Genomic DNA, 16,224 nt, shown 5'->3' with positions numbered 1-16,224 from the left:
TGCCTCATCAAAAATGGTAGATGAGTGTCGTAGCGTGGCGGGTGCCGGTGCCGCCCCGCTTTGTAGATGCCCATTAAAATCTTAATCTGTTTCAAATTCCGATTACGTAGAAATTATTTATTAACGAATATTAATTCCGCCATATTTAGTTTGGTAACTAACCGCGATCGTTTGTGCCACTTTAATTAATAAACGAAAGTTTTATGCAAATAGAATTTAATAGAAATAGACGCTTTTATAGTCTGTTATAGAATTTGGAGAATGTGAGGTAACCTGATGCGTTTGTTTTTGGTTCATTAGTTTTAAAACATTAAAATATAGTTTCTAATAGCCTATTTGGCTAATATTTTTATTAATAGAAACTATTAAAATGTTAAATCATACTTAGAAAGCGAGTTATAAAAATGTGTTGTTGTTGAAAAATGTCAATTAGAGTATATCTTATCTTAATATTATAAATGTTAAAGTTTAGATGGGTGGATGTTTGTTAGAGTTTGTAGCCTAAACGGCTGAATGGATTTCGATGAAATTTGGCTTAGATGTAGAAGATACTTTGGAAGAAATAATGGGCTAGTCGCTTCTGTTTTTTTTTAATGCCACGCGGAAGGAGTCGCGAGCTACAGCTATCATAAAAAAGTGGGCCAATAAGTAAGCAAAGAAAACGAATTCTTTTATCTGTCTGAATTAAAGAGTTGTACCTTTTTCTTACTTTCATAAGTTCATAGTTATTTCTCGTGTAAGTTGCACGTGTAATCATTATGTATTAATTGTGTAACACCTGTTAGGTGCGTATAGTTATTGTTTGACTTGTAACGGTCTTGTTCAACAAACAGCCGTTAAGCTGTTCAAATTATAATTTTAATCATAGCCAACGACCTCTCCTTCATTTGCATGAACGCTTTACATGGAAAATCCACAAACTTGTTTAGACAAGGGAATTTAATAGGCTTTTATAGCGACCGAAAGCACTCTGAATGTTCGTAGAGAAATATTTGAAATCCTTTGTGACATATTGCTTAATAACCGGTTCTGAAATTAATTATTATTTTTGATTACGTTTGAAATAATACTTTAAGTGAGAACGTATACGATTGATGTTTGTGTTTATCACGATTTCTGGTATTCAAATTTATTTTTAATATTAAATTACTAATAGCATAATATTCTACGAAATGTCATCAGATCCATTTGGCTAATATTCTTGTGACTTATGGAATGGAATTTTTTTATTTTTATCTAGATTTTACTATACGTATTCTTAATTAATTTTAATGATAAACGACTAATGGCAAAGTTTTGAAGCTTATTCGTTATTTGTTGAGACACTTGTTGAATATCAGTTGTTATAAATACTTATGTCAACATTTGTTAAGTAGTATATTTGTTATTTAATTTAAAAAAAAGTAACTGGCTATAAAAAAGTAAATGTCATATACGAGATTAAGACTTACAAGGGTGTATGTAATCAGATAGTAGTTAACAAGACATGTTTATATCAACCTGTGCGGGTTCTCAGAAACCTTCCCAAGCAACAGAACACTGACTTCTCGTTATAATATACGAGTACTTAACAACGTTACCTATGACTCCTATCATCATCTTCCTCTTTATCCTACTCGGGGTCGGCACAACAGGTTTTTGTCCTCCAAATACTTCTTTCATACGTCATCTCAGTCATCACTCCCTTTTTGATCATGTCACCTTTCACGCTAACCATCCATCTCTTTCTAGGTCTACCTCTACCGGTGTTCCTCCACACTCATAACTAACGTTCTCCTTGTAACATGCGATAATTATGTACCTATGACTCCTATATGCTAGGTATTATATGTTGGCTCAACAAATAAATTGTCTGCCATAAGCACTCGATATTCCAAAGTTTTACAAGAAATAATAAAAACGCAATAAAATAACACAGTGACAGTGATAGTTGACAGCTAAGAAGACAGGAAGTGAAGACTGCACGTGTACACGATATATATTGTGAATAATTTATACTACTGGTACTATTGTTAAAAGACTAATAAAAAAACACTACAGCTGGGTTGCTGAAGATTCATTTTATCATTACCTAGTGATTCATTAGTGTTAGATTTATCGTTTCAATGGTATAGGACTCAAGTTTCGTAGATCGGAAACACATTTTATGGTATGAAGTTATTGAACCAGAATCTAACGAATTGTTAAATGTAGTTGGAAACGGTCATAGGTACTACAGTTTTAAACTCTCACTTTTATTTTAATAGAAACCTGGTGATGTATCGGCGTATATTTATTTTGTAGAAAACTGAACGCAATATCGCAGAAGACAAGTGGTATAATAAATAACTAACCAACAAGGTCGTTTTATTTATACTAGGCGATTAAATTATTTCACTTTAAATCTATAATGGTAGCTATAAATTATCAATATACGCATGTTTTATCCTTTAGTGTTACATCAAAAGAACTCCCACGCGTTCACACATGATTTAAACTTATATCTCAATGTTACATTGGGAAAAGTTTAAAATTAAAATTACGAGGGTCATCTGGTACTCGTTATGAGGAACGATATTGACTTCCCACAAATTGATGTATCGTTCTGTTACTAATCGATATATTTCAGTCATCACATTGTAATTGTTCTGTAGTTTAATAAAATGCTGCATTTAGAACTGTTGGTCCTCTTCGTGTATACTTAATTCTCTTTCAATTACTAATATCCATTACTAATCCATAAAAACATAATTCAAATAGGAATATTACTTTTATTTTTTTTTATACCACAGTCACATAAAGTACTAAAATTATAATTACATTTATATTTTTGTTTAGTAACCCTGCTAATGGTTTAATTATTAATTAAGTAAATGATCAACAAACCCTCGTTGGATCGTACTTTGCTAATTAGATCGAGAGTAATGAGCATTTTCAATTTAATTTAATTCCATCTGGATATCACAGTCTATCTTATTTAGGGTTGGCAGATTGAATTTTGTAGCTTTTATTTTTATACATAATCTATTGAAAAATGCTTTAAACAATGACGTCATAACGGTCAAGGTGTGCATCTTAAAATAAGTTAACATTTTCATAAATGTGTATTTATGAGCGAATACATTCGTTGCGTTTCGTTTGAATAAAAATTTACATTCAATGCAAATATTATTTAATAATATTCTTCAATTTGAAGACGGAACTTTGACATTTACTTTTTTATTTTCTTTGAATATATATAAATTGTAAGATTAATTCTATTCATCATGTTATATTAGCTTTGTTATAAAATTAAGTATTAATTCTTTGTGTTTTTTTCATTAGGAATATTGTTTTCGACTGAACCCAGAGCGAAACTCGAATTCGATATCTAACTTTTTATAAGACCAGATCTCATGATTTGTAGACAGGTGGCGGCGTAGCATTGCGGCGTCTTTGTACCCCGTGCTTTGATGTCGCCGCCGCATTGTGCGCGTGCGCATAAAACTAAATGGTTTTTGCTCCCGTTGTCGTATTGACGCTACTATTGATTTTTGTATGCCCCTGTTAGGCATCAATGCTTCTGGTTTCAACTTACGTCGGATTGTAAAAATTTTGGGGACCGTGTGTACGCTTTGACGGCCTTAGAAAGTCTAGCGTTATGTTTAATAGAACAAAATGGAATAGGTTATTGTATGAAACTGTATTTGTGAAATAACATACGTTATTTCATTATTTATTTGTATAATAAAAGAAAGCTATGTTTTTAAGTACCGCTTAATAATTGTATAATGTTTTGTTTGTGCAGGATTAACAGCGGAACTGTTCTACGTGCGTGACGGCCAGATCAACTCGTACGCACTCAACTTCGTGGTGCCAGTACCGGCTACCATCAGTGAGCTGCACTTCACCTGGCAAAGCCTCGCCAGGAGACCGGTAAGATAGATATATCTAATTTGGTAACCTTGATAGTTAAGATTCGAACTTACCTAGATAAATTGCAACTGTTTTATTACATAATCTTTTTCGAAATAAATCGAATTAAATAACGAATATTGCCTCTTACGGTATACTAAATGCAGGTTTAGTATTATTAGGGGAATATTTCGATAACTAATTAAAGACTTTTAGTGAAGTTAAAGACCTAATCTAATTACATATTAGACGTAACTATTGCAGTCCTCATTTTAATGATTTCCTGATAAATTCCACTGATAGTAAAAGTACGTCATGAGGAACAGGATATATTATACTGCCGGAAGCGTCAGCCAGGTCATTGACTCACACATTCTATCCGTATTAACAGGATTAAAGGATTGATCTCATTTTACGTAACCATAGTTAAACGGAGTTTGCGTGCTGATAAAAGGGTTTAAGCTATGACAACTCGAAGCCTTTGGTATACAGTGTGTATGCTTATTACTTTTGTGCTCTACGGCTTCTGATATACTTTAAAAGTGCCCAAAAATGTTCGCTGTTAAGAAAAAGTTATCGATGAAGCATTTAAAAAAAATACTTTTTCATTTAATTTTAAAACTAAAGTTATTAGATGATAAAATTACCTAAGTATTACGCCTAATAGTACGGTTATATCTATAATTTCTGTACATATTTAGTTAGTCTTGTTACCAATAGTTCCAACGTAAAGTTTTACTAGAAAAAAGAGAATTTTTATTTCTATTCGTTAGTAAAACTTTTCAGAGTTTATTTAGGTTTACAGTGAAGGCTCATAAAAACTGGGAATGCATCTCGTTACCTACTTTTCAACGAGTTTCCTATTAAACTTTTACTTTTATTTCACCACGTTGATGAGAATTTTCCATTAATTTTGCACAGACATTGCCTTAACTTAAATTGTTGTAATTAACTTGAGAGCGAAGTTTGTTAACAGCTTTACTTGGATGTGTGTTTATGTAGCTTCTAAGTTAATATTTTACTAAGTTCGGAATGCTTTGTACGAGGAAGAAAACATTATTGTTCTTAGCACTTCAGATATGTGGAAGCAGTTGTATGTAACAAACACACCTTCATGTTATTTTCGATTTTAGATTTTTCCTATTGTGCAAAAGGATATGCTTAATGTTATTAATACTCCTAAATACTCCTATTTTATACGATTTTCATTTCTCTGTTCATGATTCACTTAAAATCAACATGCTTTAACATCGTACGAAATTGCGAGTCATAACTAACGAAGGGAGAACGCTTCTCTCCGAATTGCGAAAATGTTTATCTAATTATTTGGCAGTTATTTACATTCAGCGGCTAACGTATCGGGCATCGTGATTGAAGCGATGTTGATAAGGACGTCACTATCGACGCAATAATAATCCCGTTGGCCGACGATCATAGACCAGTTTAATTTACTCGCCCCTCTTGATTACGGCCCTGTCGATAAATTGCGCTCATATTCTTGCGTAATCGATACAGAGCTGTACTGAATAATCGATTTATTTTGTGCTTTAAATCGATTTTAGGCTTCTCGTTCAAGTAGATTTATTGCTTTTGGTACTAATGGAATTAATAGTACGACGAGAAATGTAACTATTCTGATCCTGTTCAACTTAACATTGGGAATGTCAAATATTTAGACTCAAAGAACGTAATAGAAACATTTAAACATGCTTTTTCATTTGTAAAATGTTATCAAGGATTTTTTAGCAAAAAGGCTGGCGATTCCTGTTTCTCTTTAAAAGTTATTAATAAATATTTATTAACGTCATTTGTTTAAGGAATTCTTTTTCTGTTATTGTATTTTGTATCGTATAATTTTCTCGTTAATTCTCCAATACGAGAGAACAAAAACAATGATTGACGTGTTCCGAGTCTGCCGCAAGAGGCCGCATCTACGCGTTCAGCAAGTTTACATATCTTTTACATAAAAATCGATGACTCGTTATGCAAACATCGAGTTAGTCGAGTGCAACGCAGGAATCGCTTGTGCCACATCACTAACCAAATATTATGTGCATTTATTTAAGACTTTATTTGGTCTTATTCAATCAATTCTAAATCGGGATGTAACTTATAAATTCAGATTTACTCATGTAAAGGAGAGGCCACTCTTTCAGTTTAATGTTTACTTAACTAATAGTGTGTTTTGTATGAGAAAAGGCCACTACGAATGGCCTTTTGTGTTACTTTATCTGCTCTAAATGTGGCAGTTGATATGTGATTAGAAAATAACTTCGCTACATATATTTTAATAGAACAGTTATGCACAATGTTTATTATCTCCTAGGCCTTATTCCATTTATGTGGGTTTGTTTGTTAAGCCAATATTTTGTCGTCATTTTTACGGACGGCTCTACGTGTCAATCCTACTTGAGAAAGAAAAAACAAGTAAATACGTAAATTTACTTCAGATAAAACACATACAGTAAATATGAAAAGTAAAACATAATAAATAAAACAAAAAAGTAAGCTGATGCACTGATATGTCATATTTATATATTTAAATCATACGAAAGAAAAATAATATTGAATGTTTATGTAACGCTGTGTGGTCCACTGACGCTGTCAATAAAACATCTGTTTATTTGGGACGCCATTTGCAATTCAAGCTTGATTTGATACCACTGATGTGCATACAAAACCTATATTCATTTGGTATCCAATACATTTAGAGATATATTTCATGGTGAAACAGGACACTAAACTTACAACAAATTTACTGTCTCCCTTTGAAATATATAACAGACGTAAATTAAAACTTTATGGCAACAAAGTCGCGATCTTCTGCTAGTTACAAGTAAAAACAAAAGATCAAAACAAGAAGCGGTGTTTAGTAGATTCCCTATCAGATTGCCTACACCGCCTGCGAGCGGCTCCTTTGCTTCTAAATAAATATTTGGTAACTGTTAGTTAACTAGCGCCGATGAGCGATGGTACCATTGTGCTCGCCGACTGCCGTGATAATGTTTAATTAACGCAGTGTCGCACCTTCGTCCGACTTTATACATGAGATTCTCAAACTTTTTTCTCGTTATTTCCTCAACATCATAAAGTGATAAAAGAGCAAGCGGTGATGCAACCGCTGCCCACACATTTGCATTCAAGAGATGGGTTGAGTGAGAATTTCGGTGAATCTTGGGTAGATCCCAAGGGTCTATCTAAACCTTTGGGAATCACTGAACTAGACGTATGCGCATGCGCCGACGATGTTTATTTTAGCATGCGCGCAGCACCGCGGTCATTAGTCAGATTATAATGACCATGTCGGTTCCGGCGAGTGTTTAATTGCTTCGTTACTTCTGTTATCGACCACTCTTCATAGTACTTGTCACGATTTAACGAAGATGTGATAAGTAAAACGAACATTCTGTAGCGTAAGATAAAATTTCAAATAACATTAACATAGTTATTGTGATGACAATTAACATCACTTACTTTAAAAGTTGTGATACTGGTACATTTGTATATTTAAGAAAGAATATTTTTTCTTTGAGCGGGATGCTGTTGTTGTAGTTGGAAGCATTCCATCACGTACTGAACTCCTTATTATTAGAGATGAGGGCATATCGTGCAGAGTTAGCGGAATTTCTCGAGTACAAAGGTAACTAGACGTCAGTGAGCACGAAAGTCCGATAAAGGAGCATTGTTCGTGCTCACTCCGGGTCACATTTGACATTTGATCCGGTTAACGATCGCGACTAAACAGTTTTGAATCGACCTCGGAGGTCCGCTGTCCGTCAATTCTTACAGTTATATCGCGATGACATACCGTTAGGTATGTATCGCGCCCATAACATCTACGTCTTAAATGGAGACCGCCTTAAAGATGACCGACTTTTAGTTATCCAAACAAAGTTTTGATTAAAGTTCACGTACAATGCAAAGGAATTTTTAAGTAGGTAATTGGGACATTATCTGTTTACTTATCTCAGAACGATTTAGTTTACTTTACATTTTAGATTTTAATAAACTTTTTTTTTGTTTTAGCTGCCATACACATTACACGTGGACGTGGCGTCGGAGCCGGAGGCGATGCACCCGCCGACTTTCAACATCTCTAGCGCCGGCTACGTGCCCACTGAGACGCAGACATGGCGAGTCGACTTGCCGTGTATGGGCACCGTCGCCGCAGAGGTCAACATCACCATATCGCTCAATATCTCCACCGGCTCCTCCTCCACCATCTTACATTTCCGAAGGCGGAAGATATGCCTCAAAGAAGCACTTCGGCCTGCTGTTAGGGTTGATAGCGTTCCATATGCGCCGACTTCTGCAGACATATTCTACGCGGGCGCAGGCTGTGCCGGTGGAGTGCTCTTGATAGCCGCCGTGGCAGCAGTCGCCTGCAAGGCGAGGGCTCGTAAGCTGCGCCGGGCTAGGAGCGATGAGCAGGACGCGCACGCTTTCCTGCCAGACTCTTCCTGTAAGTCGGCAGCCAGCTACACCAGTTACCGCCGCCCTACCTCGCTACCTCCCGCCGCCGCCGCTGAAGAAAGGGCGAGAGACCTGCAACAGAGAATAGCTGAGCTGACAATACAGAGGTGCCGTGTCAGGCTGCGCGCGGTGGCCATGGAAGGGACGTTTGGCAGAGTTTATAAAGGCACTTACGCGGACGAGGAGGGGAGGGAACAAGAAGTTTTGGTCAAAACTGTAGCAGAGCATGCCTCACAAGTACAGGTAATTAGCGTTGAAAACGATTATTTCTGTTTAAAAAGTCCGACTTGAATCCGATTTGAATCTAAAACAGCAATTTCTTTACAGGTATCGTTGCTACTTCAAGAAGGCTGCATGCTTTACGGATTACACCACGAGAAAGTGCTCTCAGTTCTTGGAGTGAGCATTGAAGACCAGACGGCTCCGTTCCTGCTGTACCCTTGGAACAGCGGATGGCGGAATCTTAAGCAATTTCTATTGGCGTGCCGAGGGGTGGGCGTAGGGGGCGCGGGTGGGGCGCCGCCGCCGCCGCCGCTCACTACGCAGCACGTGGTGCGCATGGCGCTTCATGCCCTGGACGGCTTAGCCTACCTTCATTCCCAGCACGTGCTGCATAAAGACATAGCCGCCAGAAATTGCATGTAAGTTCCATAATATAAAAATTAACCAGTCATTTAGTTATTTATTTAACAGGTTTCAATACTAACTTATTTACTTTTCACCAACAGTGTAGATGAAAACCTCCGAGTGATGATCGCAGATAACGCGTTGTCGCGGGACCTTTTCCCCGCCGACTACCACTGCCTGGGTGACAACGAGAATAGGCCCATTAAGTGGCTGGCACTAGAATCACTGTCGCGAAGACAGTTCAGCCCAGCGGCGGACGTGTGGGCGCTGGGCGTGCTACTTTGGGAGCTTACCACGCTCGCGCACCAGCCCTACGCGGAGGTCGACCCCTTCGAGGTAGCAGCCTATCTGAGAGACGGCTACCGATTGCAGCAACCAGCTAACTGTCCAGATGAATTGTAAGTAAATTTATTTTATACGTAGGTTTAAGGACCCCCGTTTTGGGGACTAAAGACAACAAGAGAGAGACAGACAGACAGAGAGAATGAGAGAGAGAGAGGTAGGTTTAAGCAATTAAAGTGGATATCCCTATAATTTTAGTAATCTATACTTTTTGTCCTTAGGTTTGCTGTAATGGCGTACTGCTGGGCCATGTCGCCCGACGACCGGCCCACGCTGCCGCAGCTGCAGACCTTCTTGCGCGACTTCCACACGCAACTGACACGATTCGTGTAACTCTGTGCTACAGAAATATGACCCAAAGACTAATTGGAAGCGAGTACTAAAAAGGCGTATGCTTTTGCATAGAACAGTTACCTTTAGTGAATTAAAACTATTGTGAAAAGTGTGTGCGAAGTGAGCGGTGACCATAAATAGACTGATTTTTATATAAATGTGTATTATGTAAATTATAGATGTTTTATTAAGCGACTGTCGTACTGCCTATTTTATTCACCTTTTCAACGTTGTAGTTTCGTTGCGCAGTGTGTTGTGAACAAATAAAGGACCTTTTACGAGCTCTGTAAATTTATAACATGTGCACAGAGCGTGCGAATTTTAATATTATACTGGCAACACCACTCTGTAACCAGACTAAATAAATACGATCAAGTTAAAATTATTTCGCACTTTAAAAGTACCAACTAAGGTCATTGCACTTACTTAAACAGGGCTGTATTACGCTACACAAAAGGTTTTAAAACTGCATTGACAACATAGATGACATAATGAAATAATTATTCGTTTTTAATATTTTAAAGCAGTGAAAGTTGTCATAACCGCCTTTTTACGTGTTGTAACTCGTAATTCGTAAGGAAGATAAAATAGGATATGAAGACAGTCGCCTTTGAATATTGTAACGTTATTCGAAACCTCAATACTGCCATATTAGTTATAAAGATTATTTGTAAATATTGATAGACATGTACGTATATTGAATGTGCCTCAGATTTTATGAAAGTTTTAGATGTTTATTGGTGTTTGTAATTGAACAGATGTTTTCATTAAGACTGGAGTAGTTTCGTTTAATTTATGTAAATAGAATATTAATTACCTAGATCATTGATCGATACTTTAATCTTCGATCATAATATTTGTAATGTTCCAATAAAGTGAATTAATTAAATTTTATTACTATATCTCTTGCCATTAGTAAAAATTAACGTTAAATTTTATTACATATACGAAAGATCGTTTAAAAAAGATTAATCTTTTTAGTAGAACTTTTACTTTAAAGTAGAAAAGTTTTTATTAATTCGTCACGTAAATGAAGGATTACTTTCGTCGTTTGATCTTTCGAATTAAATATTATAAAAGCTATATGTAACCACTTTAGATTTTTTTATATTTCCGTTTATTTTAAGAACGCTTTGGTAGCGTGAGAATTCCAAAATAACATCAATTATTCAGATTTTAAATAAAAATACGGGCGTTTCCATCTTGGCACGCGTTACGACACTTAAGAACCGACTACATTATATTAGAATTTTTTAGATGTTTCTGGAAAATATTATGTAAAATATTGTTTTATAATCAGATTAACAAATTACATTTGTACGTGATTGTTATACAGTTTTCTAAAGTATCTTTACAAATCATTTGTTGTCTCTTTCTTACACGGGGAATGAAAGAGACGAAAGTTTTTGTATACAGCTGTTTCGTCTGTCGATAATCTTATTAACATATCCACCATTGTTTCCGTTTCAAAGAAAGAAATAATATCGAAGTGGGCAATTATATGTTTATTTTACAAAATGTGAACAATTTGTAAAACACATCGGATAGTTCTAGAAACTTTTATATCTTTGTACATTTAATCCTTGTATTATTTTTTGTACAAATGCATTTTATTACTATTGAGAAATGAATAAAATAGTGATAAATCAAATTTGTAAATGAAGCTTGTAAATTTGTAAATAATTTTATTCTTAAAAATGTCAATATACGAGTGAATACAATTTCTTTTGATTTTATTTACCACCCTTAGAAAAACAATAAAAATGTCATTTGGACTAAAAAAGTGTTAAAACATGAATGAAACCCACTAGTAATTTCAACACTTTATTTCAATAAATTCAAAAATTTTTATTCATATATTCAAAAACAAAAAAAATGCAAAACAAAAAAAAATACAAAAATGAAGTTACACTTCTCATAGGCCCCGACGAGATTCGAACTCGTGATCTCCTGTTTACTAGACAGGCGCTTTAACCAACTAAGCCACGGCGCCTCACGTCTAATGCTACGAAAATATCAACTATACTCTACTCGTAACGATTAACACATAAATTTTACGAAATCTAGTTTTACCTAGATTAAAATCTTATTTAACTTTCCATTTTTAATTATCTAAAATATATTGTATTTAAAGACTACAATATTTAACTTAGGCAAGATTGTGACGTAATTTGCAGTACATTCAAACACTGATATTGTAAATGAACAAAGAACATTGTTACGAGTGCTATCAACCTGAATATTTCGCTGATAAGGCGCTGCATCAATCAATTAACGTCAATCATTTTAATATTTATCAAAGCCGACTTCAGCATTAATTAATAACTATCAGTACATATTACATTGAATGTTACATAATTATCAGGCAATTGCATAATAAAATTATGTAATGAACTATTTTTAAAAGTAAATTGTCCCTTCAATTTATTCTATAACAATCCGCGCCTTTTGAGACTCAGCCCTCTCTATAGTACTGCGTATTGCTTGTTATTAGTGTAAAAATGTTATAATTGTCACAGGAAGGCGACTTTGGCGATTTCTATAACGAAAATTATAAAAATAAAAATATTTTAATGAATGCAAGTTTATTAGTATTGTCATTATTTTCAAAGAAAATAATTTAAGATTTGAATACATGGCAGTCGTGGCCGAGCGGTTAAGGCGTCTGACTAGAAATCAGATTCCCTCTGGGAGCGTAGGTTCGAATCCTACCGACTGCGAATTTTTTTATAACTTTTTTTACAAAATAAATACACAACAACCTTATAAAAATAACGCTGAATCGCAATTGTACAAAATATAGTTAGGCTGTACTTATTTTAGAGGGATTTTTTGTGCCACCATGATTATTGAGTGTACATAAGAATGACTATAGTCTCCAAACTTTAATGAGTTAAGTAAAATTTTCGAGACTCGTGTGGATGTTATTAACATATTAATTCCCTATCTTTTTAATTAATTATACTTAAACAAAAATTATTACAGCTGATCAAATAGGTAATTATACCAAGTTTATAGTCTGTGTCGTGTTTCCTTTAAACTGGGGTGCGATCTACGATACGATGTCTGTTTTGCATGTTCGTCTCGATTTATAATTCAAACTTTTTCATGTTAATTAAATTATTTATTTGAAATTTGTGAGTGTTAATGTTATGGTATGATTCCACTGTCGAAATAGTTGTATGAAACATATCGTTACTGCTCTTTTGTACTTGAAAAGATAAAGACAAGAATATATTTTAGTATTAGCTTTCGCACGCGATTCCATCCGCGTAGAATTAAAAAACTAAAGCATGCACCCTATGTGGTCTTCCATCCATCTAAACTTTCGCATTTATAATATTCATTAGGAAGATTACGGCAGTTCCATTTTTTGTTTAAACATGTCACTATATGTTGGATATAAAGAGTAAGTTATGTATTTATCATTATTGTTATATCTGATAAGAATGTCTATGTATTTAATCAACAGCAGTAGAAGCAGATTTTACTGGCTTAATATTTCTTGATCGTGATAACGCACATAACTTTGAAGAGTGGTTCATGCGAAGGGAAATAGGGGAACGTATCAAGTCTAATGCCGCTTCTGTAATGTTCTACAAGGGCAGTAATTACTGATGTCTATGTCCAGATAAGGCAAGAGGGTGAATAATGCTCGCAAGAGAATAACAGTCTAAGGATTTATTGGATTTCTTAATTTTAGTTGGTGACAATTTTATTGTTACTGTCCGTATTATGATTATAATAAATGCCACGTAGATGACGTCATGTGCAATTATCATAAATACATTGTTTCTTTTTACGAAAACATTCAACCTTCTGTAGGGATTATGATTTTTTGATAAACTGATGTTTATGATTTAAGATTGATAAATTCGACTAGCACATCACAGCAGTCGTGGCCGAGCGGTTAAGGCGTCTGACTAGAAATCAGATTCCCTCTGGGAGCGTAGGTTCGAATCCTACCGACTGCGAATTTTTTTTTTTTGGTGGTGCCATGAAATTTTTGTTTCTGATTTTTCTGGCTAAAAATATCAGTGCCTGTACAAATTACGGTTTAATTACACAAAATCGGCATTTCATTTGTTTTTAATAGAATTTTACCGAGCAGGATTCTCCGAGGAATCTTTATCGTATCCCAAAGCTCCTGCGTAGATTACATTAGGTTTAATGGAAAATTGAGGGAAATCCAAGGTCCCTCGGGTATTTGACAGGACGTATATACGTACGTACCCTACAGAATACGCGGTTGCTATACATTTATATAGCGGAATGTTCGATGTCTTAGATAAAATAAATGGTTGGGGATCAAAGATATTCGCTTTTATCCCGGCTCACGTGTGGTTGGATTTTAATTTGTTTCTTTTCCGGGTGGAACGGGAAACGAAGAAAAAAAAATAATTCTTGGAAAAAACGAGACATCGAATAAGCACGTCTACCATTTAGAAGAGGTGCTGCATTTACAGGAAAGATCCTGTCATGTTGTCATGTCAACTAGCTAATTGTAACATTTTTCTAAGTTTTGTTAGGCACTTATTTATTGATTGACACAAAGAGGCAAGGAATTGGTGGAAGCACAGGGAACATTGTGCAGGAGCCAAGGATCCCATGAAATGTATGTTGTTTACTTAGAATGAAATAATAAAGCATTTTGTTATTCACATTTGTTGCTTATTAAATGACAACTAATGTAATGGCAATTTAATATTGTAAATCTTCAATAAAATACTATAAGTATAACATTTATTTCATGATTAAATGCTTTTTAAATTACATTCTTAGTATTGAAAAGTATTGAAAATTAGCAAATGAAAAAACAATAACTGCGGGGCGGGTGGAAACGAGCGATTCATATTAAAATTCACTCAATTTCAGTGAATGAATTTCGGCAGATGAGGGAAGACGGATATTATTTAATCTGTCGTCGGCACAATGATAGATTGCCGCCAGCGCCCGCCAACGCTATTCTACAAGTCATCACAACTCGGAAACATCACGATTATTTGCTAGATAATCCTTTTTAACCTTCAGATATTTTTAGGGACACTTTTCTCATGTTTATTATAACGGTCGTGAAAAACAAAATATACTTACTCCATGCATCGATTGTTATGAGACAAAGTTGGACAGTAGCGCTCACCAACTCAGCAGGCATTCAATTGGATGAGAACACTGACTGTTGCAAGTGAGCCTGGTCTGCGCTTCTATTTAACTGTACTGGCCAAGTGTGGACCAGGCATCAAGTTCTCATTGTTGTCAATTTTTAATAATTTCAGAACGTAGGTTATATTTAGAATGTTACGGGCCTGTCCCACCACTGGATGATAGAGGCTCTGATAGCTTAAAAATGACATCACTGTTAAATAAGGGAAAATACGCGCTAGCCGTGGAGTTGCGGAAACTGTAGCCGCTACTCCTACTACTACTACTACTAGATAAGAGAAGAAAATCCGATATTTCCATCAAATATTTTACACGTTCGATTGTTATCAGACAATTTACAATTTGGTGGGACAGGCCCTTAAGTTGGAAATGCTTGTCCACATTTTATCAGCGTATTTTCGCGAGCACGAAAATCATTAGGCTTGTAAATGCGGCGTCACTTCGTTAGCTGGTGAGTGTATGTGAATTTGTAATCGGGAGGCGACGGCTTCGGTGATGGATGGTGCCGGCACCAGGTGCCGTCAGGTGCCGACCCGCAATCAATCATCCACAATTTTAATCAATTTATTTAACAGTCTATATAATTGGAGAGATTCATAATTTCCATGTCAATTTCCCATCGATGAGGCGACGATCGATTGCACTTTCAAATTATGCACCGGGAGCAACGTGTCCTCTGCTATCTATTTTGATTTCTTCATTTTTTGTCTCGTTATAAATGTAACTCGTCAAAATGAATTCTTATTAAACAGTGACAGTATTTACTCTACTTTTTTTCTGTATAACTACGTAAATCTGTATTTTTTTAATACAAATGCCTTCATTTTGTCTTAAAGCGTGAACGAATAGCTTCTCCTGAATTCTGTTTTCAATTTGCACGATTGCAAATCTGAGATGTCAATTACTTGAAAAATAACCTGATTCAGCGCTTTGCAGAAAGTAATTGTTCATCTTCTCTGTGAACGTTTTCATCCATTTGCTTATCGTTTGCTGAAATATCTTCCTTAACGATATTAGCAATGTCATTCTGTTCTCATTTTAAACTTGTTTTGAAGATAGCTGGGTAAAAAAGTTGGATATTCTACGTGTCAGAAAGATTCGTAGAACGCATATAAATAAAAATAATAAAAATCGTTCGTCTATTTCTCATACATTTAATTAGCTGTAGTTTTCTTTCTACTTAATTAAATTCAAAAACTCCTAATAATTTAGGTGAAAATTTGAATTAGATTTATTTTTGTTTTGATATATCTATATATATACCAATGTTATAGAGAGTAAAGATTTGTATTTTTTATTTTTTTATGTATTAATTAAATCACTCAAACACTACTGGCCCGATTTCAAAAATTGTTTCATTTTTAAACACTACGTTACCGTATACGATATACAGGCTGTACTTTTACTTTTTTT

General features: G+C 35.0%; 1 protein-coding gene and 3 non-coding genes across 4 annotated transcripts in view; 3 read left to right on the top strand and 1 right to left on the bottom strand.

Moving 5' to 3' along the window:
* LOC106111950 (tyrosine-protein kinase Dnt) overlaps positions 1 to 10,525 on the top strand; it is a 38,217-nt gene extending 27,692 nt beyond the window's left edge. Inside the window, exons 2-6 of the mRNA XM_013294160.1 lie at positions 3,767 to 3,894; positions 7,900 to 8,589; positions 8,674 to 8,987; positions 9,075 to 9,371; positions 9,537 to 10,525. Of these exons, the coding sequence (XP_013149614.1) occupies positions 3,767 to 3,894; positions 7,900 to 8,589; positions 8,674 to 8,987; positions 9,075 to 9,371; positions 9,537 to 9,648 (1,541 nt within the window). The 3' untranslated portion in view covers positions 9,649 to 10,525. The remainder of the gene's footprint in view (positions 1 to 3,766; positions 3,895 to 7,899; positions 8,590 to 8,673; positions 8,988 to 9,074; positions 9,372 to 9,536) is intronic.
* Positions 10,526 to 11,567: 1,042 nt separating this feature from the next.
* On the bottom strand, positions 11,568 to 11,641 carry Trnat-agu. Its single transcript has one exon. It is a non-coding gene; the product is annotated as a tRNA-Thr (tRNA).
* A 645-nt stretch (positions 11,642 to 12,286) lies between these two features.
* Positions 12,287 to 12,368, top strand: Trnas-aga. The gene has a single exon. It is a non-coding gene; the product is annotated as a tRNA-Ser (tRNA).
* A 1,172-nt stretch (positions 12,369 to 13,540) lies between these two features.
* Trnas-aga lies at positions 13,541 to 13,622 on the top strand. The gene has a single exon. It is a non-coding gene; the product is annotated as a tRNA-Ser (tRNA).
* Positions 13,623 to 16,224: the final 2,602 nt, after the last annotated feature.

Source organism: Papilio polytes, unplaced genomic scaffold (assembly GCF_000836215.1).
Source record: "Papilio polytes unplaced genomic scaffold, Ppol_1.0 DF824146.1, whole genome shotgun sequence".
Lineage (NCBI taxonomy): Eukaryota > Metazoa > Arthropoda > Insecta > Lepidoptera > Papilionidae > Papilio > Papilio polytes.
The sequence above is the reverse complement of the archived record's forward strand: the minus strand, read 5'-3'. Positions and strand labels throughout refer to the sequence as shown.